Genomic DNA, 23668 nt, shown 5'->3' on the forward strand with positions numbered 1-23668 from the left:
AAAAACAAATGAATAATCTATGAATGATTTCTTTTTTTCCTGAATAAATGAACTCATTACCAGCCATGATCATGTAGAAAAAAATCCACAAGTTGCTTCCTAATTTCTGGCCTGTACTGCATGTTTTTGGCACATAAATATGAACATGGCTGTAGATTTTCTTGAAAACATGAGCATGTGGCCCTTTTTTGATCGTGTATAGCATCAACTTTTACTTTGAGAACTTCTTGAGCAGATTCTTCCCCTTGGAGAGCAGTCCTTTCTTCTTTTTCAGGTCTCTCGGCCCCCTGGCAGGACTAAGGGGATAAGTGGGGCCCAGAGGGAGCAGAGGACGCACAATCGGGGACGCAGGTCTTCCCAGGACGGGCGCTGGAACCGTGTTTTCCACTGGCACCTAATGAGAGAGCCATCAGGAGGGGGGACAGGGAAGGGAATTAAACACATCTATCTTCAGTTGCCAATAGCTCACCAGAAAAGGAAACTGGCACAGTACTGCTTTATATTAATGCACTCATTCTAATATGTTATTGTTTCCATAGTAATAGGTCATTCATAGGGCTTTGTATGGAGGGTGTGCCAGATCTTTTTTTTTTTTTTTTTTAGTGCATAATCTTTGGTAACATCCTTGGTAAGCATGGTGGGGGAAGTGTGATGATGTAGGGATGCTTTGTTGCTTCAGGGCCTGGGCAACGTGCAATAATTAAGGGAAACATGAATTCTGCTCTCTAAGAAAATCCTAAAGGAGAATGTCTGGTCGTCAGTCCATAAGTTGAAATTCAAGCACAACTGGATTATGCAGCAAGACAATGATCCAAAGCATAGGAGTAAATCCACCTCTGAATGGCTCAAAAAAGTTTTGGAGTGGCCTAGTCAAAGTCCTGAACCAATTGAGATGCTGTGGCAGGACCTTAAATGGGAAGTTCATGCTCGAAAACCCTACAGTGAGTCTGAACTAAAGCAATTCAACAAAGAAGAGCGGACCAAAATTCTACCACAGCACTGTGAAAGACTGATCTCCGGTTATCGGAAGCGTTTGGTTGCAGTCATTGCCACTAAAGGTAGCACAACCAGATTTTAAGTTTAAAGCGGCAGTTAGTTTTTCACATTGGTTATAGGTGTTGGATAACTTTTTTCTTCTTCTTCTTCAATAAAATAAATAAATAAATAAATAAAAACTGTCTCTTGTGTTTACTCAGGTTGCCGTTTTTTTATGTTTATTTTATTTGAAGATCTAAAACTATTTAATATGAGACATACACAAAAACAAAAGAAATCAGGATGGGGTAAATACTTTTTCACAGCACTGTATATCGTGACAGACCTAGGTGTAAGAAGAATAAAACATGATGGGATGTGCTGATTTAGGAATATAATATAATAATAATAATAATAATATATAATATTATTATAATATAATAATAATATAAACAACTTTGTGGTGGTCAACAGTAACTTTTCTTTTTATCCCAGTTTATCACGCCATCCCAAACGACTGCATTTTGGGTCAAACTATCATTTTGTTCATTTACACAGCAGAAACAAGAAACCTGCTTAGATGGAAAATGAGCTTCCTCTACTGTTTTTAGCCAAGCAGGTGAGGAAAAAGAAGGAAGTAAAGCAGAATACAGCGACATTATTTCAGTACCATTCACATCAAACATGAGAAATGAAATCAATAAGTAAATAAATAAATAAATAAAAGACACGACACATAAATGAACACAGACATCCACCGATATGGCGTCATGACATTTTGCTTCAGCGTTGCGTTTATTTCTGCTGATTATGGCATTACAGTGAAGTAATGTGTTGTTTTAGTTCAGTTTTTTTTTTTTTTATGTGCATGTTCTCAGAGCAGAATTTGGATGAAGGTGTGATACACAAAAAAAGAAACAAAGCCTCTTTAATGGAACACAACACAACACACACAGGCCAATGTGTACTGTTTGTATATAAAAAAAGGTAATAAAGTTCATTTTGAAAAAGGCATGCTTGTCTAATGACCTGGTCATTTTAACTGAGTTTCAAAGCACAAACCCAGCTTTAGAGTCTCATTCTCTTTTTTTTTTCCGCTGCAGGAATGAGATGCAGTCTTTCGTCATATCGTTGCCAATATCCCCCAGTGTATGCGCTAGTTGTGCTGTCTGTCTCAGTTCACGGTGGGCTTTGCTTCTTCCATTCCAAAAAAAGCAAGACCGGAAGCCACGACTGCACGTTCACCACCACACAAAACAAACAAGCACAAGAAGAAAAAAGAAAAAAAACATAGAGACGGCGAGTGGAGGGAACTCAAACGGAGGATGGATGGACACAGGGCCTAGCGCTGAGAACGGCGATGGTGTACCCGTTTAGGCTCCGGGCGCGGCGCCGGCACTGGCTCTTCCTGCTCATGGTGGGACGGAGTCTCTGTGAGATAGACCTCCACGTCATCAGGCACTTCTTCTAGAAAGTTGGAGGGAACCAGACCGCGATGTCCATTAATCTCACCCTTTGAAACAAAACATGAGCCGTGAGAACCACACAGGACATGAGGTCAAACTCAATAAGGCCACATGCTCCACTGAACTCATTATGATGACTATTATTGATATTAGCTGTGAGCGCTAAAATCTGATATCTATCAATAGCTTGATTATTAAAATATTAGTGTTGAGCAACACATTATATCACAAGGTCTCAGTGATGGTATAATTTGAACGAACTGGGGAAAACTATTACATACAGACAGTTAAAGACGGATGCAACTGCATTCATGATTTCTAATCTACAGGGTGTCCCAAAAGTGTCCATACATAAGGGAAATGAGCACTTTTTACAAAATGTCTTCCAACATTTTTAATGTTGTTAATTTAGTTAATTTTTTTTCAGACAGACTTTAAGAATGCCTTGAACGTATTAAAATCAGTCTCATGGCTAGATCGGGAAACTTTCGCAAGATTGTGATGGACTTTAACAGGAAACATGGCAAGCACATCACACACGACACTGTCGCCAAACTTATTACCAAATTCAAAAAAGACTGGAAGTGTTGTGGACCAACCGAGAAGTAGACCTCCACGAGCATCCACTGACGAAGGCACAACCGACGCGGTGCTGCTGTACATAGTCCCCTATGTATGGATACGTTTGGGACACCGTGTATTTGAAGTGTTTCACATTCGTACTGCTCGACTGGTTTCCTGCCATGTTTTCTCTGAATACCAAACAAGGTTAAATGAAAAGCTGTAACCCTTTCAATCAAACCAAAAACACTAAATTTACAGTTCTGGCATCTGTCCTTTTGTGTTATTTGTACCAGGATTAGACAATGTGCGTTTCGAGGGTCAGGTATTTCCCCCTCCGGCACTCAGCATGCTTAAACTGCCTGTAGTGCGATAGCGCGAGCTTCAGGGTTGACATGACTTTGTTTATTTATTGTGTGTTTTTTGTTTTGGTTTATGTCCTGTCTCTGTCTCCTGTCAATGGCTGTCTCCTTCATGTGTCACACCTGCTTTCAATTTCCCGTTGATTAGTTTGTATATTTAGTAGAATTTGTCCTGTGTGAAGTATTGTTTCAGTATTTGTCACCTGACCATTACCAATCCATTTCCCAGCTGACAAGAAAAGGTCCCCAGGACATCCCCTAAATGACCTCTACGCACGTCCGCCGAACGTCCATGTGTAGGGTCCCCTTGATGTCCTACAGATGTTCAAGGGGATGTTTACAGGACGTCCAGTGGCCATTCGGGACACTTAGGGGACTTTCGCTGAAATGAACACATTCAGTAGTGTTATGATTTGATATCCTCTGATGTCCTTGGAACGTCTGCCAGCAGGCGTTATAAACCGGACCGAATGCGGACCTAAGTGGACGTTCGCAGCATCTGGGGGGCGTCCCCTGTTTGCTGAGTTGTCCAATGTTTCTTGTTCCATTTTTTTTTTTTTTTTACTTCTGGCCTCTTTCTTGTTTCTTGGTTCCAAAAAAGTCCAAGTTCTTAATGCTTAATCTGAAGTGATGCCAAAGAAGAAAGGGTATGTTGATATATATATATTTTTTTAATCTTTGAAAGGAGGTTAGCCATGTTAACACATTTCACTGGAAAACAATCACCACTTTTCACTCATGTATGTGTTTGGTTCATAAATATTCTGCCTTGGATCTATTTGAATCTAATGACCACTTTTTTAAACATACAAATTGTTTTTGAAATGTTTTAGATTGAGGCAAGCCAATGTGACGGACTCAGCTGTATGTTTAATTTAGAGCCCTAAAGTGCTCTTTGGTTGTTCCTCTGGGAGAACCCTTGAAGATTCTGTGACTTTCTCACTAGCATTCTCCAGAGTTCTACCACAAACTCTGACCTGAATTTCATGTTCATGTCCTCATTTCCTTATATTACGCTGATGGTTTTTAGTAGTTAATTACAAAGTCTTGCTAATTCTCTAATTGCACAAGTGTCTGAATCTGTCTAGATCCTTTGCCTGTTCATTTGACTGATCTTATTATCTGATTATCCTGATAATCCTTTGCTTCTCTTGTGTGTGTTTGATGCCAGATCATGTTTTGGCCTTTGCCTGCTAAGAAAATTTTACCACCATAAGAACCCTTAAAGACCCCTGGAAGGTTTCTTTCTTTCTAAGAATCAGTAACTTACATAGTAGAAACCGTCTTCATCTATCTCCCCAAATACAGCGATGATATCACCAGCACAGAACGTCAGCTCCGCCTGTATCACAGAGCATCATATGTGTTAGCAAAGTGAAAGACTGAGAATGTGTTTGATGTGTGTCTGTGTGTGCGTGTGTGTGTGTGTGTGTGTGTGTGTGTGTGTGTGTGTGTGTGTGTGTGTACACCTCAACATCTGCATTTGGTGAACTCTCCCTGGGGTCATAGTCATAAAGAGCAACCATTCTTCTAGTAGCCACAGGGTGCCGGCCGCCTTTTCGACTGTGCTCTACAGAAAAGAAGCAATGAGAGTATCTCTTATTTGTGAAAGTCTTGAAGTAATAGAAGGTCAGGGTATAGGTTCATTCAGGACCATGGCAGGAATAACTGGACACAAAGTGGGCAAACACTCTGCCTATGCCAGTTAGTCTCTCAGTTGATCTGCTACTGGGTGGTGGAAGTAAAACTAGAGGAACCAAAGGAACCCATATGAACAAGGAAGAACATGCCAAGCACAGACAGGAACCAGAGTTCAGGCACTTTGTTGTCAATTTGCCCTAAAAGACGTGTGAACATCCTGCAGAGACCAATGTGGGTGCAAGATTGGTTATGAAGCACATGACAAGAGCAGAAATATTAAGAATTTCTCAACTTTATCCAAAAAATCTAATATTGCCAGGAGGCGGCCAATCAAATTGTTTTATGTGGTGTGGGTCTTGAGCCATGCCTACGGTGATGTTCAAACCAAACACTCAGATCAGTGCCACGCCGGCAGCTAAAAGTGCTTGTTTTTTAGTGGAATGAAACTGAAGTGGCCAATGATTTGCAAAGGAAGTGCTGCATGATGCAATGAAAGCAACTTAGAAATATCTGGGTGGTACTGTGGGTAGTGTTGCTGCCTGAAAAAAATCCGCCTTAAAGGGTCCATGGTTCAATCTTGGGCCTGGTTTACTGCTTGTGAGTTTACTGTTTGTGGCTGCTACTGAGTTTCCCACTGAGTTGGCGTGGGTTCTCCACCGGGTTCTCTAGTTTCCTCCCACCCTTCTCCCTTCCAAAAACATATCAGTAGATGGATTGGATACTCTCAATTGCTCCTAGGTGTGAAACAATGTCTCAGTGTATTTGTGCATGGTGCCCTGTGTTGGACTGGTGTCCCAAAAAGGGTGTATTCCCACCTCACAACCATTGTTCCCAGGATAGACTTTGGATCCACCACCACCTTGACTAGGATGATGAATTTACTGAAAATGAAAGAATGAATAGAAATATCTGCAAAAGAAAGAGTCAAACTGTGGATGTTTGAAGATGCACTACCTATTCTATCCACTGGGGTATTTAAGGGTAGAAAGCCCTGCTTCATGAGCTGATCCATAGTCTCCTCATCCTCAGCTTGTATCTCTGACACCATGTTACAGGGAATGAGGCCAGACCGGCCATGGATCGCTCCCCGATAAAACCCATCCGTGTCTTTGTCCCCATACACCTGTAAGAGAGGTTGGAGTAGAACAGCAAGGAAGATCTTAATTACAATGGCTGGATGATCAAATATCATCAGCTGTGACTCTCTAGTCTTGACGCCTCACCTTGATGATCTGTCCTTCTTTAAAAGGAAGCTCTTCATCAGCAGCATCTGGGTTTGGGGACATGGAGAGAGGGTCATACTCGAACAATGCTACAAAGATACGGAAGGGGTCTTCAGATTCGGACTCATCGTAGTGTGGAGGAGACCGCCGTCCTCGGTCCCTGTAACCTCCTGAGAAATGATGGATAGAAGACTGAAAAATGTTGGTGAGGTCATGTTTGGTTATTTCCAGAATTTTGTTTCCTGTGTTAGGTCAATGTGCGTGTGAATCTACCTTCAGGAAATCTGATTTCACATGCATTCATACATTCAAATCTTTAAATATGAGGTAATTTTAGGTCATTTATATTTGTTCAATGACCAATGACCAATAGTTTGAGTGTAAGCACGTAAAAATCTTCTTCATTTGCAATTCATTCCTTATTACTAAATCTTTGAGTGGCGTAACAGACAAACATGTGGTGATGCAATGAATGGTAGAGTACACTCCGATGGCAACATATCACACAAGCTGCAAGCCAAATGTGTTTCACTGGGAGTCCAATAAATGAAAACATGGGCAGAAAAAAACACTACTTTAACCATGCACTAAACAGGAGCTGAAGAAAACTAGTCTTGGTTCTGATTAGTCCTGGATAACATTACACCTTAAGATGTACACCATACATCTTCCACAACTTACTAGGCTGTGCCAAAGAGGAACTAGCAAATGTGCCCCATGTACATTCTGGAAAGCTGATGCAATGCAAAATGGAATGTACAGTAAGTTTTCTATCACCTGTGAAACATAACTTTGTTGGATTACAATCTGGTTACAATTTAGTGTAAGGCACTACCTTTAATGTTTTCCCTAATATCATGCACAGCCAACATAAAAGCCTGAAGTTGAGATGGAAAGGGAAGGGTTTAGCAGGCATCTCATGGCAGGTTGGTGCAACAGGGAAGAACATTCTCTGAGCAGGAAGCGAACACTTTACTATCAAGGGCAACCATCTTATACCTAGTGTGCATCCCTTAAGTCTTAATGCAAGCCTCCATCTTGGCAGTCCAGCGTTTCAACCTCATGCGTTTCAGAAACTTGCTCATGGCACTTTCTTGCTCTTCTGTCTCACTGTGCTTTGGCAGAACACGGAGCTGCAAAACATACCATAAGGAGGCCTGTGGCCACCATGCCTCCGTAAACACCATGTCCTGTGCCGCGCTACACGGCCATAGTAAACATCCTCCATGACCGGAGAACGGTTCCCTTCACTGTTACTCTCAGTGGTTATCTCTGAGGGAAACACCAACCAAAGAGCTGTTACCATGAACAGACCACACCACTTTGCACGGCCTTGCCTAAGAAGTCGTCCAGTTAAGCAAATGAGGCAGAGAGGGCTACACAAGTACTGTCTATATCCCTAAGAAAAGCTTTAATAACTTGAGATTGTGCCCTTTCAGAAATCAATTTTATAATCTAAACGTTTTTGACCTTTGAACTTGAGCAACGGTTGGAATTAGCTGAAGATCTATGATAAACTGTTGAGCAGGGCTGAACTGAGTCATGTGACAAACTTGGGGTTCACTGACCAATAGAGGGGACCATGAGCGGTCTGCGCTGGGGTTGAGGACCCCCATGAGCTGGCCTCCGATTTGAGTCCCGATCCAGCCTTCCTGAAGATGAAACGTTGCCTCCAACCTTATAGCAGAAGAGACAACAGATGTAAAAGATGCTACTTAGTATTCTACAGCACAATACTATAACCATCAACCTCAGAATGTTCAACAAATGATGCATAAATCAAATACATCATACAATTAATGTGAGGAAAGAAGACTGTGAAAATTGGTCTTTATTGTTTAACCTTTTTGTCTTTTGTTAACAAAATTCATAAAATACTCTCATGGATATCAAACAATTGCAAACAAAACACAGGTTTATCACACAAAAAAAAATCTTTGTTAAATATAGGTGTGTAACAATTATTGGCTGCCCTATGAATTCATATTAGGAAACTATATTTGACGTATATTCCTATTGGTGTATAAAAAATTTTGTGCAGCTGGGTGACTAGTTACAGGAAATTGTTCAAACATGACTTCCTGTTACACAGGAGTATAACACACTGTGAAGAGGATGGTTCAAGTGGCCAAAAAATCTCCAAGGATCACAGCTGGAGAATTGCAGAAGTTAGTTGCATCTTGGGGTCAGAACGTCTCCAAAACTACAATCCGAAGTCACCTACATCACCACAAGTTGTTGGAAGGGCTTCAAGAAAAAAGCCTCTACTCTCATCCAAAAACAAACTCAAGCATCTTCAGTTTGCAGACACTACTGGAACTTCAAATGGGATCGGGTTCTATGGTCAGATGAAACCAAAGTAAAGCTTTTTGGCAATAAACACCAGAGGAGGTTTTGGTGCACACAGAGAGGTAGCCATATGGAAAAGTATCTCATGCCCACGGATAAATATGGTGGTGGTCCTTTAATGTTTTGGGGATGTTTTTCTGCCAGAGAACCTGGACATTTTGTTAGGATACATGGCATCATGGACTCTATCAAATATCAACAGATATTAAACCTGACTGCCTCTTAAAAGCTTAAAATGGGCTGTTGTTGGATCTTCCAGCAGAACAATGATCCAAAACATACATCAAGATCAACACTAAAATGGTTTATTGACCACAAAATCAAGGTCCTGCCATGGCCATCCCAGTCCCCTGACTTGAACCCCATAGAAAACCTGTGAGGTGAACTGAAGAGGAGAGTCCACCAGCATGGACCTTGAAATGTGAAGGATCTGGAGAAAGTCTGTATGGAGGAACGGTATCAGATCCCTTGCCATGTATTCTCCAACCTCATCAGGCATTATAGGAGAAGACTCAGAGCTGTTATCTTGGCAAAGTGAGGTAGCAAAATGTATTGAAAAAAAAGGTGACAATAATTGTGTCACACATATATTTAACAAATAATTTTTTGATAAACCTGTGTATTATTTGTAAGTGCTTGATATCCATGAGAGCAGAGTATTTTTGTGAATTTTTTTTAATGAAAGATCAAAAGGTTAAACAATAAAGACAATATTTCACAGCCTTCTTTGCTCATATTTACCAAATGTGCCAATATTAGTGGAGGGCACTGTAGTGTATATGAGTGACGTATGAATCAGTCAGTGAATGATGAGGATTTAAGTTCCATGTTTCAGCACTATTTGGCTAGACAAATAAACTACTTTTTTTTTTTTTTTTTTTAACAATTTCATTAATGAATGCCACATCAAGGAACATCACCATAATCCTGACTGGGATAAATCAAGTTTTGAAGATGAATAGAGAAATAGATTGAACATCAAACATTCTATCTCTCCATTATGCTGCTGTTCTTTCTTTACACAGGTGAAAAACAGCTATGTACTTTTTATTGGTTATTTAATAGTCTTTCCCCCTTAATCACTTTTATACCACCTTCAGGATTTTCACATGACCATGATGGAAACAAATGTATTTACATTTTCTTTTGGCAACTTTTTGAAGAAAAAAAAAAAGGTTTAAATTGCGAAACATTTGAATGGAAAGCCAGCTTGGGTCACTCCAATTGTCTCAGTCATATCAGGTCCCACCTTAAGAGCACTGTGTGAGTTGCGCCGTCGTCCATCCTCCAGTTGCATTTCAGAGTACAGCTCCTCTTCATCCTCCTCCAGAATATCAGATAGGTCTGAACCTCGACTGCTTTCTGTCTGGTAATCTTCACTGTGACTGTAGTGGGACTGTGGCAATGAAACATCCATTCAGAGTACAGCACAAAAACAGCGAAGCTCAACCTGAAGATTTGGTTATTCAGGTTTTGTCAGAAGTCTTCATCTGAACCACAGCTACCCTACTAAGGCAGAGCTCAGTAGCTGCTCATAGACTGAAAGAAAAAAAATTACATCAACGCTTATTTGATGTCCAATGAAGCATGTTGTAGCTAGACAATTGACCCTTCACTAAACCCCCCTCTTAAAAATCAATCATTGACCAATTAAATTTTAACAACTGGAACTATGCATAACAAACAATATTGTGCATGGCATATTTGTCAATCACATAGCCAATATCTTAAAATTTTACAGAGGGGGCATGAAATGGTATAAACAATGGGAGGACAACATCACCATGCGCTACAATATGTAGCTAGCAAGCTAACAAGTTTGTGGCTAGCAAGCTAAGTCTTAAAAAAAAAGAAAGAAATTGCTAATTACTGTGAAATGGATAATGGTGACAGCCTAATTACTATTTGCTAGCTTACACTGGAAATATATCACAAGAAACATTCACAGTAAATATATGCACGTAATCCCTCCCTGGCACACTGGAACCAAACTGTTCCAGATGTTTTATTTCTAAAAGACCTTTTTATTCATCACTAAACGATCTTTAATTTCGAAGTCATTTACAGGGATCACTCAATCAGGTTACGTTTTTTTTTAAAACTTGGGAATTGTAATATTTATACTTGCCTATGATACTGCAAAGATATGCATGAATGTAGCCTTAAAATGCATAGTGGAGACCTTCCTGTCTACTAACTGAAATATCAGATGTATTGTTTCAATGGTGTATTTTGTACTGAAGAAAAAAAAACCTTCCATCTACCACCCTAAAAGGTTACTTGGTTTGTCTCTCTGAATTCCACATTTAGAAAATATTCCATGTAGTACCACTTCAAAAAACTAGTACTGTTAACCATCCAAATAACTCAAGGAGGAACCTTCTTTTCCTATTCTAAGAGTAAATTCTTGTCATTGAAACCTCCATTGTTGATATGCTGTCCTTGAAAGCTTAGAGCTTTAGAAAGGAGACAGAGCATAGCAAAGGGTCAACAAGATATAATCAATGGCTAATAGTAAGGTTCTTATTCATTATTTAAACAAAACAATACATACACACTAAATATACAATTTGACAAAAATTTGCAAGTACTGCTTTTTGCCTTACTAGAGCAACATCACGTGATATTGGGCTCCCGTACCTGCCTGCCCAGTTCTGAGCCCCTAAGGAAGTCATCCACAGATTCTCCTCTTCTGCGAGACTGATAGCTTTCCTCATCCTCTTCCTCATCTGAGTTTTGAGAGTGAAAGCCCTGACTTCGCCTCTCCATCTATATACAGCAAAATACTTTCAGAAACCTCAGTAACCACGTCTGCTGCATTCCAACAGATTTTGTAGTGTGACATGAATCCTAATGAGGCCCCAGTACACATATTCTTAAGTAAACAAATTTACTGCATCAGTCAGCACTCACCCGCCCGCTCTCTACAGCCACTCTTTGGGCAGCTTCACGGGCGATGGCTTTGGCCATTGTATCTGGAATGAGGGTGCCTCTGGGCTGGGGGAGGATTCTCTGAGGAGAAGGTGAGCGGCGGTTAGGGCATGGCGGTGCCTCGAGAGTGTGTCCATGTGGCAGAGCTGGGGGAAGGCCAGAACACAAAGGCTCCCATGGCTGTGCAGGACCCCCACCAGGGTGAAGCATGCCCAGTACCTGCTCTTTGGTTTCCAATTCTCTGGCACTTGGTGGTCTCTGTGGCTGGGGAAGGGCCAACTGGGGAATGTGAGGTTGAGGCATTGGGATGGTGGGTTGAGGTATTGGGATTGTGGGCTGATGTATTGGAATGGTAGGCTGGGGCTGGGGGAAAGGGTGAGCAGGTAGAGGCTGGAGGTGAGGAGGAGATGGCTGAGTAGGATGGGGTAAAGGATGAGGCTGAAGATGAGCGACTGGCTGGTTTGGGCGAATGGGAAGTGTTTGAAGATGGGAACTTGAATCAGGGCCAGCATGAGGGGGAAGAGGCTGCATTGGAGGTGGGAGTGCAGTGCATGGAGGCAAGGGCTGGGGCATGTGGTGAGGTGGAAGGTGGACTTGGGGTGGAGGCACGAGAAGGTTGTTAGGAATGACGGCGACATGCGAGTCCTGGCTTTCGCCTTGTGCTGATAAAGTCCTGACCACGACCTCACGGGCCTCCAAACACTGGATACAGTTCAGATCCACTGTTGCAAAGTCAGCCATTGGGTACAACACCTCAGCGATCTGAAACCAATAACAAGTCCAGATGTTTGTAGAGCCTCAGTTTTCTGATGTATCCTCTTCATTTTCACAACGAAAACTTGTTTGATTTAATTAATTATTCATCTTTACAATGGTAATATCTTTTATGAGTCAGATGTTAATTAATTTTTTAGACATTTGTATTGATTCTGTTAATTAAACTATGAATGTTCCATTCATAGTGATGAATATTCAACTGTAATACTATAAAACAGTCACCAGCACAGCTGAGTTTTTCTTTTTTGATGTATAAAATCATTCACTCAGCTTTGGTTAGTATTTGGATGAAGTGGCATAATTACTGTATAGTAAAGTGGGTTTACATCAATTGTGCACATCCAACTGGGTTTGGGCAGAACGTTTATTACTTTGCTTTAGGAAAATACCATATTGTCTGGGAGTCTGCTCTAACAGAGGGTCTTAGTTAAGAGGTAGACATAAGTGTAATTTTGCGTTGAAAAGTACCACTGTGCTGTCAGAATGTGCTGTTTTGAATTCACTCCACCCACAGAATCAATGGTACCAACCTATCTGAGCATGAGAATAGCAAGTAGATCATTTGTTATACCCTGCTTTTAGATTAGTAGTTGCAATGACTTATATTCTCCAACAGAGGGTACAAGTATTACCTAAAACAGCATTTCCCAGCCTTGAGCCATGTTAATTCTAATCAAGTCAATCAGTATTTTTACAAGCCAGGGTTAATAATAATCTCTAAATCTCTGCCGAAAAGTAGCTCTCCAGGAGTCACTGGTCTACATCATGACTGAAACATTTTCTGATCTACTCACTGTTGATTTGCAGTTTGTATGTATTACATAAGCACGGCTGATAATGACGAATGTGCAGTGATTCATGCGCTCACCCTCTGGCCCTTGGTGCACACCGCGTAGCCAATGACGTTGGCACCATTGGAGGTCCCCATGGGCGTCAACAATGGAGGCTTCCAGTGGACCTGCAGAATCCCTGGAGCCTGTCCACACTGGACCTGCACCTCATTGGGAGGCAGAGGAGGGCCTGTAAGGGACAGATAATGCAATCTAGTTGGATCAGTGCTGTTTGGAACAGAGTGTCCTCTTGGTTCAGGCCACTGCCTGCCCAAAAGGAATAGTCGATTTTACGGATCGATATACAAGTGCTTTACAGTTTCCTTGATGAGGGAAAAGCTCTTGAGACTGGCTAATTAACTCAAGTTAATGGTTGGTTCATACAATTAGGTGTTTAATGTACTTAAATAATATATTGCAAATGCAATACATTTATACACTGTTGTTCTATTAGTTAGTCCATGCATAATGTCTTATAGTGATGCATCGCCCATTTTTGTGAAATTTGTCTGTAAACACTGATTCCCTGCTGAACAGATTTCTATTAAAATGCAAATTAAATTTAACAGACTGCATGTGTATTAACTACTTTTTGGGAATGCTGTCTTGCAACATAAATATGGTAATCTCAGGATCTGCTTGGAATTTATGGATGGGCACGGCTTTAAAAAAGTGTAAGTACATTTTATTAGGGTTGTTCAAGGAAAAATGCTTCAAGGCTATGTGTGCGTTCTCTGCGAGGAAGGATGAAGTTAAGATCAAGACAAAAACAATCAGCTATGGTCATGGACATCCTGATCAAAACATTTATTAGACCATTTTAAATTGCTTGTAGTCTGCCATGATCAAGTTTGGGAGAAAGCCCATGCTTTAAACTCCACCTTCTTGCTAGTTAACTCCTATAAATTCCCATCTGTCTCATTCTTCACTCGTGAAGTTTCAACACCCTTTCCTATTGCTGCTCCATACTATTCAACAAACACTACTTCTTAAAAGTTTTAAAAGTTTCTCTGTCTAGTGCAAAGCAGAACCCAATCAGAACTCCAGCCTAAGTTTTCAATGTTATCCCCACTTTAGACAGTTTCATAATCATTCTTCATGTTATTCAGTTGATGGCATGAGGGTATTGAGGGCATGGTCTGTACATTCAAAAACAAACGTTGGTCTGTCTTGTGTGATGTCTCATATACAACAATATTTGTCTTTTCTACAGTGCAAAGATGGCAGGACAGAGTCCACACATCTACACAAAAATGTCTGTATTTCGAATTGATGGAACTGAAATATATCACCAAGTTTCATTGGTCTCAGGCCTTAACCCTTTGTGCTCACTGGGTTAGGATGCTATCTTCATCAGTATTATTAAGTGATCTATTCCAACTGTTGCTCATTTGTATTGTGCTCTATATCTTTTCGATATCAAATAGGTATAGCTGTAGATCAATGACACAAGTTGCATCTGACCTGCAGCCTGTGTGCAGAACTCGACCCCGGCTTCCTTTTTCTCTCGCTGTTCCAGTGGCATGTGCCAGGGCACCTGGTGTGGTTTGGCCACCACCCTCACCTTGTACACGGTGGTGGCTTTCAGGTTGCTGAAGCGCAGTCTGTAACAGCATGGCTTCACCACAGCATGCTCAACTCCATCCAAAAACACTGTGTGCGAGTAGTTGCTGTTGCTGGGGAGCCAGGAGAGCTCCGCTGAGTCACGCATGATGTCGTCCAAGCGCAGGCCCGTCGGAGCCACCGTGACATTCCGTCCCACCAGCATGGTACAGCGGAGCTCATCCGACAAACCTCGGTCCGTCACACTCTGCACTGACATGCGGTATGTGCAGGTGGCTAGATCCAGCTTCTCCACCAAGAGTTTGGTCCTGCCACTGAAGGGCACAGTAGCGCGAACCTCCCCGTCCACTAAAACATTGTAGCCATTGATGTTGCCCCAACCAAGGGGCACTAGAGGTTGTTCCCAAGCCACGATGGCGCTCCTTGCCAGCTGTTTGATTAAGTTGATTTTTCTCGGGTAAGGCACAATGTCATCAGCCAGCTCCTCAGCATCCAGAGTGCCAGTCCCGTTACTGCACGGCCCAAGAGAGTCGACGCTTAGGCTGTCCAGGGAAATACCTCCGTCTATGGCTGTCAGGCTTAAACGGCCATGCTCCAGCTGCCCCAGATCTTCTGCTCCATCCACCGATGGCTTCTCTTTGTCCTGGACAAACTCCACAAAATTAGAAGGGACCAATCCACGCTGGCCATCCAGCAACTCTCCTGGAAGAATCATAGAAGATGAGGTCTGACTCACACTTCACGACAGTAACACATGACTCATGCAAACAACAGATTATATAATATAAATGCTCTACTCCTGGCATATTGAGCGCATAACTTCGTAGGTCTACATACTGAATGTAATGACCCCCCTACAGTACATCCATAGGGAGGGTCCACCACCCAATAGGGGCCATATTCACAAAGAATCATAAGGTTAAAAGTAGCTCCTAACTGTCGAGTCTGGAGAAAATTGTGTTCTAGTCATATTCCTTGTTTTTTCAGTCTAAAATCCTGATGTACTCAAGTTGAAAGTGAAAAACATGTGCAAACTTGATAAACACCGTCTAAAAGCCCTAGCTGATTCATTAACAGGGTTTGCAGACGATTGCATCTTTCTTGCAGCACATCTTGTCATTGAAGCTATTATTCACTGGAAATCATGCACAACACACCCCACTAGCTTCATGCACAATTGATTTGATTGCTCATTGCAAATTAGCCTGTTTATTTAATATCTTAGAAAATAAAATCACTGCCTCAGATTACGTCATGAAGTAACAACCTGGGAGACCTCTGGAAAACCCATTTGCCAATCTCAAACAGCTCTAAAATCAGAGAAATCCTAAATGAGTATGGGGGGGGGGGGGGGGGGGGGTTTCATGTGTAGTTCAATGACTATGGAGTGAGTCACTAACAAAAACAATAAAATAAAAAAACATCTTAAGAATTCTTCCTCAGTGGTTTCATGGACTAGGATGAAGAAGACATTTTTAAGAAGAAACTTTCTGGGCCACTTAGAACAACTATTACTGGTAAATAAATTATTTCGTGAATATTGCCCGTGGTCAGTGGTGCACATTTTACACTGATGGATGCGGTAGAGGGGGAAAATACATTGTAAAGCAACAGATGGACTACAGTCAGTAATTTTACACATACAATATGCACTTATAAAGTAAAACGGCAACTCTGTGTACAATAACCAAATCTCCACAGTTCAGTTTGCATCCAGAGCTCTAAACCGTGATCTAAAGATAGACAATTTACAAAAAAGGAAACTGTGATAAAACCAGAGTAAGTGACTCAGTGAAAAGACGCTTTGAAAGTGTGGTTGTTTTTTTTTCTTCACCCGGCGGTGTAGCTGCAGGGTGCTTGCCGATTTGCAGTTTAATCTGTCAGTCCTTCAAGAAGCACTTATTAAACCCTTGCTGAGGAATGACATTAAACTCAACCCAAATTACTTATTTAATTACACACATGCTTGGGAGTCGTGGATATTTACAGCTAAAGCATTCCTAAAAATACAACCAAGGTACCATTTGATCAAAACAAGCCAAAGATTTGAGAATGTGAGAATGTGGTTCACCTTCATAGAATCCATCATCATCCATGTCTCCGTACACATAGAGATATTTCCCAGCAACAAGAGGCAGCTCAGCCTCAGGATGCTCATTGGGTCCATCATAAGGATTATAACTGTTCAGAGAATGAGAATGGGAGAGTTAAAAATGCTTCAAAATAAAAAAAAAGCTCTGTCCAAAAGCAGTAGCTGCACAAATGTAAAACATTAAAACATCCCATTGGAGAGAAACGGATATTTCAGTTTGAGATATTTCCCTAACAACGTGAAAGTATTCATGCAATTTAATACAATTTAGCATTTATTTAAACTTAAAGTTTAAACTTCGCAATTCAGTCGAGTACAACGAAAATTAACAGATCGAAATGACAATACACTGAAACCAAAATTAATATATTATATTAATATATATATATATATATATATATATATATATATATATATATATATATATATATATATATATACACACACACATACATACATATGTATATATGTGTGAGTGTGTGTGTGTATATATATATATATATATATATATATATATATATATATATATATATATATATATATATATATATATATATATATATATATGTACATACACACATCAGCCTAAAGCAGAATACATTTTTTTATTATTCAAATGACAGCAGACATTTTTCGTTTTTTTTTTTATGCATCCCACATCAGAAGAAAAAAAAAAACACAAAACGTCCGTACCTGTAGCGGGCCGTGCAGAGACGAACCTGTCCTGTGTATCTTGCCTTGGACCTTGGAGCTGGACTCACCTCATCCTCCATCTGTGATTAGAGATTATTACTTCATTTGAGGCACAACAAGTGGTTTCAGTCTTATCCTGTCAAATATCACCTGTCATTGAATGTGTATAGAAACGATACAAAAACAATTAAGCTTGAAAAGACGTAGCAGAGTGACTCATTAGTGCCTCTGGTGAGCATATCTAGCTACTACAGATAGCTTGCTTTGTTAATCTGCCAACTAAACTAGTATGAAGCCGAGCATGTAACGTACATCAAGCAACCTATTTACACATAGCGCATTATATAATTTGTGCTGAACTAGTTAGCTTTAGAAGCTATAAATACAGTTGCTAATACGGTTTCTTACTGGAGCTAAAAAAAAAATTTTAAATGGTGGACAGGCCACACTTACGCGTGCTAACAGTAGCACCTGCTACAAGCCACATGAATGACTACAGGACTTTTAAAGTGGAAGAGATTTGTAGAAGACCAACACACCTCTGAGATGCTCATGAATTGGGTTCTCGCTGTTATGGCGATGTTGATGTGCAACGGCGTCTCAGGTGTATCTCTGCTGACCTGCAGTGGCTGGAGGAGCTCAGAGATTAGCGGAGAACCTGCAGATCTGTCATCACCTGCACAACATAGAGTTACACAGCCAAACGCCAGCGCCTGTCAATCACCGCCGGGCCTCGACAGTCACCTGAGAGAGACGCTCTGGGTTCAATTTATACGAGAGAGAATGTTTCATTAAGCTGCATGCTTCATAACTCACAGAAATAATTCATTCACTTATAGAGGTTCAAAAAGATTCAAGCTTTTACGCTGTCATTTTTGGCATAGTTTTTATTCTGTTACTGTTTTACACAAATTTTGGAAGAAAAAAAACTTGTAACCAAGAAATAAATTTTTCTCTCCGCATTCACTGTCTTTAGCCATCATACAGCAGTATTATAGCACAAAAATAATTACATAATACAGTATATAAACATGCATATAATATAGATCAAATATGCAGGGCCAAATCCTTAAACCCTAACATTTCAATTATTGTTACATTTCTCTGATCGTGTTACTTTCATGGAAGAATTATTTCATTATTTATAATATATATTATATATAAGATATAAAAATTATATATGTTTATACTATGGTCTGTCGGAATGTCGATTCTGATTGGCTGGACGTCTCTCTCTTTCTCTCTCTCTCTCTCTCTCTCTCTCTCTCTCTCTCTCTAATAACTATTTACGATAATCCATTCAAATAAATGCAATCTTATCATGCTACTTTATCTCTGTGTATGGTTTAGAGCAGGCAGAATTTGTGCTCTATCGACCCGTATACAAAATAACATGAAAATTAACCATTATTTTTATCTTTTCAGTCAAATTTTACACTGCAAACATCAACAACAGCTTTAACTTGTCCATGCAGGCAAGTGACCATGGTATACGCGGAATAATCCACGGCTAGGTGTGCGTTATGCGATTTTAACGCACTCCGCGATTCGATTGAAAAGATAAAAATAACGGGTCATTTTTGTCAGTCATGTCTTCTGTTACTACTCTACATTTCCAAGCAGAAATTGTGTGACGTTGTGTGACATTTTAGCTGAAGAACTTCTTTAACGCTTTTAAAGGACAAACTCCTTTAAAAAAAAAAAAAAAGAAAAGAAAAAGGAAATGTAACTGATTTTCAGGAGGCTCCGCCCACCTTTTCCAGTGCAACTCTGGAGCTCGTTCAGGAGGTTACAGATTGCTCTCCGTGATGTGGCGGTTTCTGGCCAGCGCTCAGGATCGGTGTGCAAACCCAAGTGAAATTTCTCCAACTCTTTGGACAGAATGTTACACTTATCACTCTGAGTCCGGCATTTCTGTTCCAGGTCATGAACTTTGACCTTTGTGGTTTGGAGAAGAGAAGAAGGGCACAAAAAAATTCCAATATATTATACGTCATTGTGATTTGACTTTCTACATCAGCGGTTCTTAACCTTTTCGTGAGTGCAACCCAGTGTTTTGCGACCCCTCCTCACCCCACCCCACCCCACACTGGCTGTTAAATGGATAAAGATTAATATAATATAAAACAGCTTTAATGTTTCGAACTACTCACTCAGTGGGATGGTTGGGCTTTGATAGAGGATCCGAGGAGGTCCAGTCGAGGCTGAGTACGGCTGAGGAAAAGATGCAAACTATCTTTACCATGAGTCTGGCTCTATACTTGTTCTTCAGGTACACCAGCACTAAAAAAACAGCCTCACAGAGAGTTTTTTCAATGTCATTTCACTCAATTCTTGGTATTTGGTGTGCACAGATATCCAAAAATCCACCAGTGGCTTCTCTGTGAACCTTTGTGTACACTCGTTCAAAATAAAGGTTTTCTCACGACCCCCAGGTTAAGAACCGCTGTTCTACATGGATCCAGTATGGACATTAATCCTTACGTAGAACATTATAATGTGGCAATATGGCACAGATATGAGACATGTATTAAAAATCACATATATAAATGTGCTAAATATCTAACCACCGCGCAACACAAATAAGAAATACATCTGCTATGTTCACTCTGACAGCAGATTTCTGAATGGACTGTTTATAATGTTCCTAAACTGAACCGTCTGTATTGCAATATCCATTTATATAATGATTATAAGGATGAGTTAGTCCAATTGATAGACAGTCACAGTGAGGTTCCTCATTATTTGTGCCATTTCCTGTCATCATCATTATCATCAGCCTCTGCTTCGGTATAGCAAATCTGTTAAAGAGAGCTATATGAGATTATATCTTATCCAAGACCACTCTGAAGTCTGCAGGGATGCAAAGTAAAGTGCTCTAAGGCTGCTTTCACATACACAGTGCACTGTATGTGTGTAATAAAAGGGTTTTACCACTTCGCAGCATGCCTAAGAACACCCATACCCATGATCAATCATTGTAACACACACCCTGGACTGCCTTTTTTGCTTTATTATATAATTATCTAATAATTTATTTAGCACCTGTACCATGCTCTCCATTGCTAGGGGATTTTTATGATTTTTATTTCCATTGCTGTATTTCTGACCAATGAATTATGCATTTTCATCCCAACACGCTGTTGGGTTGGTGCGATAGATGGTCTCATTTTAGGAAAATAGCTCGAGGATGAGTTCATGATCTTACCTCTAGCAAATGAACCTTTTCTTCATGCTCTTTATCAGCCTCAACCTGAGCCTGGAAACAAAACACACCATATATATCTTTTTTATAGTCTTTATCCCACCGCGCTGTTAAATTATTGCATCAGAAGGTGTTGATTAATTTTTATAACGGCACTTCTGATGGCTCCGAATGTTCTGGCTGTAACATAAATCACAGGCTTGTTAATAATGCACTTGTTCTAATATGTATACTTATACATTGTTTCTATAGTAACAGCTCGCTCACAGGGACTTGTATGGCGAACGCACCACATAGCCTAAGGATAATAATAAACAGATTTGGAAAATGTTCTGTTATTTAACAAACTAATTTCTGCAGTTGTTGATATGATGACGTTTTCTGTAAGGGGATGTTTGTTTAATGCTTTTGGACTGAGGTAAAGCTGTAACTTTAAGTTTTCCAACATGGGAAAGTGCTCCGGACAGAGGAGTTTTTGCTTTGTGGTTTCTCTGTAACATGACAAACTGTGGACAGGTTTTTTTGTCTTAACTTTAAGATCAATGAAAAAGCAAGGCTGGTGATGAAATGACTTTTTATAGCTGCTATATCACAAGTGATAACAGGAAATTGTTTCACAGACATTCCACATTCCGAGATGACGTATAGTTTAATCTCATACTGAAAATATGAGAGAAATGTACTTTGGAGCTGACTGTTTATGGTCGAATATTATATAAAGTTTGCATCCAAAAATAATCATCCGTCTGTGTTACTCTGCTTTATTCTGTTTTGTTCTTTTATTCAGGACAGTAATGTTTCAGAATGCATAAAAAAAGGTGACTGCGAGTTCAAATTCTTGACGACGATGATGAGTGGTCGGGAGCCAAGACAGCAAAATTTCCCATGCTGTCTGGTTAGGAGGGATGGCATACTCACCCTCCTTAGAAGAAGAAAATGCCTTTATTTTTCACAAACACTTTTCCACACATCCCAGCTTGTTAGGAATTTGGGATCAGAGCACAGGTTCAGCCATGATACAGCACCCCTGGGACCCATAGTGTTAAGGATCTTGCTCTGAGGCTCAGCTTGGGGGTGATGGGGCTTGAACCCATGACCCTCTGACGAGTAACCCAGAGCCTTTGACCACTAAGCCACCACTGCCCTTGTCAGATTGTAGGGGAGAGCTGGCTGGTGGGTGAGAATCAGCAAGTGACCAAATTGGGGAGGAAAAAAACACTAAACCGAGAAACGCAGATGCTGTAGATTCCTATTAAGGAAAGTATCATGCTGTATGTATATGTATGTGTGTTTTGCTGAATTCTTTGCCTTTCGCAGAAGCTGGATCTCCTGCTGTGTGGAGCTGAGGATCTCCAGGGCCTGTTCATGCTCTGTCTCCAGCTGCTGCCTCGCTTCTGCAGCCTCACACATATGCTGCACACACACATACACAGAGATCAAATATTAATAAGGATTTTTCCTTAGACATACAATATAAGAATATGTCGATGATGAATTTGGAGAAGTTGATTTTGGAGAAACCGATGGTGCATTTGGCAAAAGTCCTGTTACTGAAATTTGATTTATTGAAGACATGAACATATTCTACAAATTAATCATTTTTTAAAATGTCATTGAGAATCAATATAAAGACCTGAAGGAATGAAAATATGTGTGCCAAATGACTAAATGGTTTTCAGTCATTCCTGAAAAAAGGAAAGGCATCCAGTATTTTTAATACATCTCGTCCAACACTTATGAATGAGTTATGACGGTCGTAAGTAGGCCCTACAATTAAAGTGTTACCAGCTTGTTATTATAACTGATGAGACAGTGAATGTTCTTCACCTTTAGGGCCTGCTTAAGATTCTCCAGTTTGCCTTGGAGCTCATCTTTTTCCCGTCTTGCCGAGTCCCTCTGCTCACTTACACTCGCCAATGTCTTTCTGAGCTTCTCATAGTCCGACTTTACCTTTACATGACACAGCGACAGGGAAGAGAAGTTAGAAAGACCATTTACAGAGCTCTCGTTCAGACTGTAGTGTGCTTACTGTAGTCACGAATCAGAGAACTGTTAGATAAAATCTGTGATGGGAAAGAATCCACAGAAACTCAGCTGATTCAGCAGCACAGAGTCTGCATTTTTCATGAATCATGAAAACATATTGTTGTTCACACACCCTGAGACATAAGCATTATTCTTTCTAAACATCATTAATCTTCCTGACATGTTCATTTATTAGGAGTTGCACTTCCTGTACTACACTCTTTACATCCAGACCGATAAAACATAAGAATGAAAAATCTGAATTTGTGATGATTTTTGAAGTCACACTAAAGACTGAAGCTGAATTTTAGGACAAACCAGGTCGGAAAATCAGTCCTATATATCAGCCTTTCTTTTCTGAAGATCACTTCTTTACTATTGTACTGGAACTATTAGGCTCATAAAGCTAAGAAGTAATAGAAATTTAAGGCCATCGTTTTAGTCTTTTGGACATAATAGGTTTCATATAATAAATGTGTATTAAACAACTATACAAATAAAAAATGTGAACTCATCTTGTTATAATCCAAATCAATTCTATAGTACAGCTCCGCCTTTAAACTTTATGTCACGGCCCCTACCTACAGTGCTGTGAAAAAGTATTGAAAAAGAAGTGATTTCTTCTGTTTCTGTGTATATCTCATATTAAATAGCTTTAGATCTTCAAACGAAATACAACATAAAATTAAGATAGTTTAATTGATAGTTCTGAAATGACGTAATTACATAACAAAAACATTGAAACCACTGTACTCTACCATACTACTCATAGTAAGAGACCTTTTAACATTATGCATTTAAACGTTAAGGTTTTTTTGATAAAATGTATGTAAGGTCTGTATCAGTTTGCATGTTATGAAAATGGATACTGGCTTTTGGCTAATCATGTGTCGAATTGAATCGAGATCAGACAACCAACTCACACACCAGACAGTCAAATGGATGTCTGCACTTGCCCCTTCTCCACACCAGGAG

At 40.2% G+C, this 23668-nt stretch overlaps 2 protein-coding genes across 6 annotated transcripts in view; one reads left to right on the forward strand and one right to left on the reverse strand.

Moving 5' to 3' along the window:
* Positions 1–1745: 1745 nt before the first annotated feature.
* rimbp2a (RIMS binding protein 2a) lies at positions 1746–22081 on the reverse strand. Of its 4 annotated transcripts, none has more exons than XM_053687823.1 (17): positions 21977–22081; positions 20672–20722; positions 19218–19401; positions 18003–18139; positions 17464–17543; positions 16750–16859; positions 14580–15380; positions 13154–13305; positions 11491–12270; positions 11218–11346; positions 9827–9973; positions 7797–7905; positions 6229–6398; positions 5960–6128; positions 4834–4934; positions 4635–4706; positions 1746–2488 (listed from the first exon to the last, which is right to left on the reverse strand). In XM_053687823.1, exons 1-17 carry the CDS (start codon positions 22076–22078, stop codon positions 2318–2320), a joined length of 3465 nt encoding a protein of 1154 aa, XP_053543798.1. In that variant the 5' UTR covers positions 22079–22081; the 3' UTR covers positions 1746–2317. The 4 variants fall into 4 exon arrangements, with proteins under 4 accessions (XP_053543798.1, XP_053543796.1, XP_053543795.1 ...); XM_053687821.1 differs by lacking the exon at positions 21977–22081 and adding an exon at positions 19617–19677 and having other exon boundaries at positions 18003–18207; positions 20672–21554; XM_053687820.1 differs by lacking the exon at positions 21977–22081 and adding an exon at positions 19617–19677 and having other exon boundaries at positions 18003–18221; positions 20672–21554.
* rpl17 (ribosomal protein L17) overlaps positions 2328–23668 on the forward strand; it is a 214496-nt gene continuing 193155 nt past the window's right edge. The window contains exon 1 of one of the 2 annotated variants that reach the window (XM_053687612.1): positions 2328–2331. The gene's annotated coding sequence lies outside the window, so the exon portion shown is untranslated. Of the gene's footprint in view, positions 2332–9647; positions 9652–23668 lie in introns of those variants that run through there. The other variant, XM_053687611.1, reaches the window with a different exon arrangement.

This window comes from Ictalurus punctatus, chromosome 18 (genome assembly GCF_001660625.3).
Source record: "Ictalurus punctatus breed USDA103 chromosome 18, Coco_2.0, whole genome shotgun sequence".
Lineage (NCBI taxonomy): Eukaryota > Metazoa > Chordata > Actinopteri > Siluriformes > Ictaluridae > Ictalurus > Ictalurus punctatus.

Coding starts and splice junctions, on each gene's coding strand:
- rimbp2a (XM_053687823.1), bottom strand. CDS start 22,078: ATGTGTGAGGCTGCAGAAGCGAGGCAGCAGCTGGAGACAGAGCATGAA. Junction 12,271..13,153: donor TGTGCACCAAGGGCCAGAGG/GTGAGCGCATGA, acceptor TATTGGTTTCAG/ATCGCTGAGGTGTTGTACCC. Junction 6,399..7,796: donor GCTCATGGTCCCCTCTATTG/GTCAGTGAACCC, acceptor ATCATTTCTCAG/GAGGTTACAGGGACCGAGGA.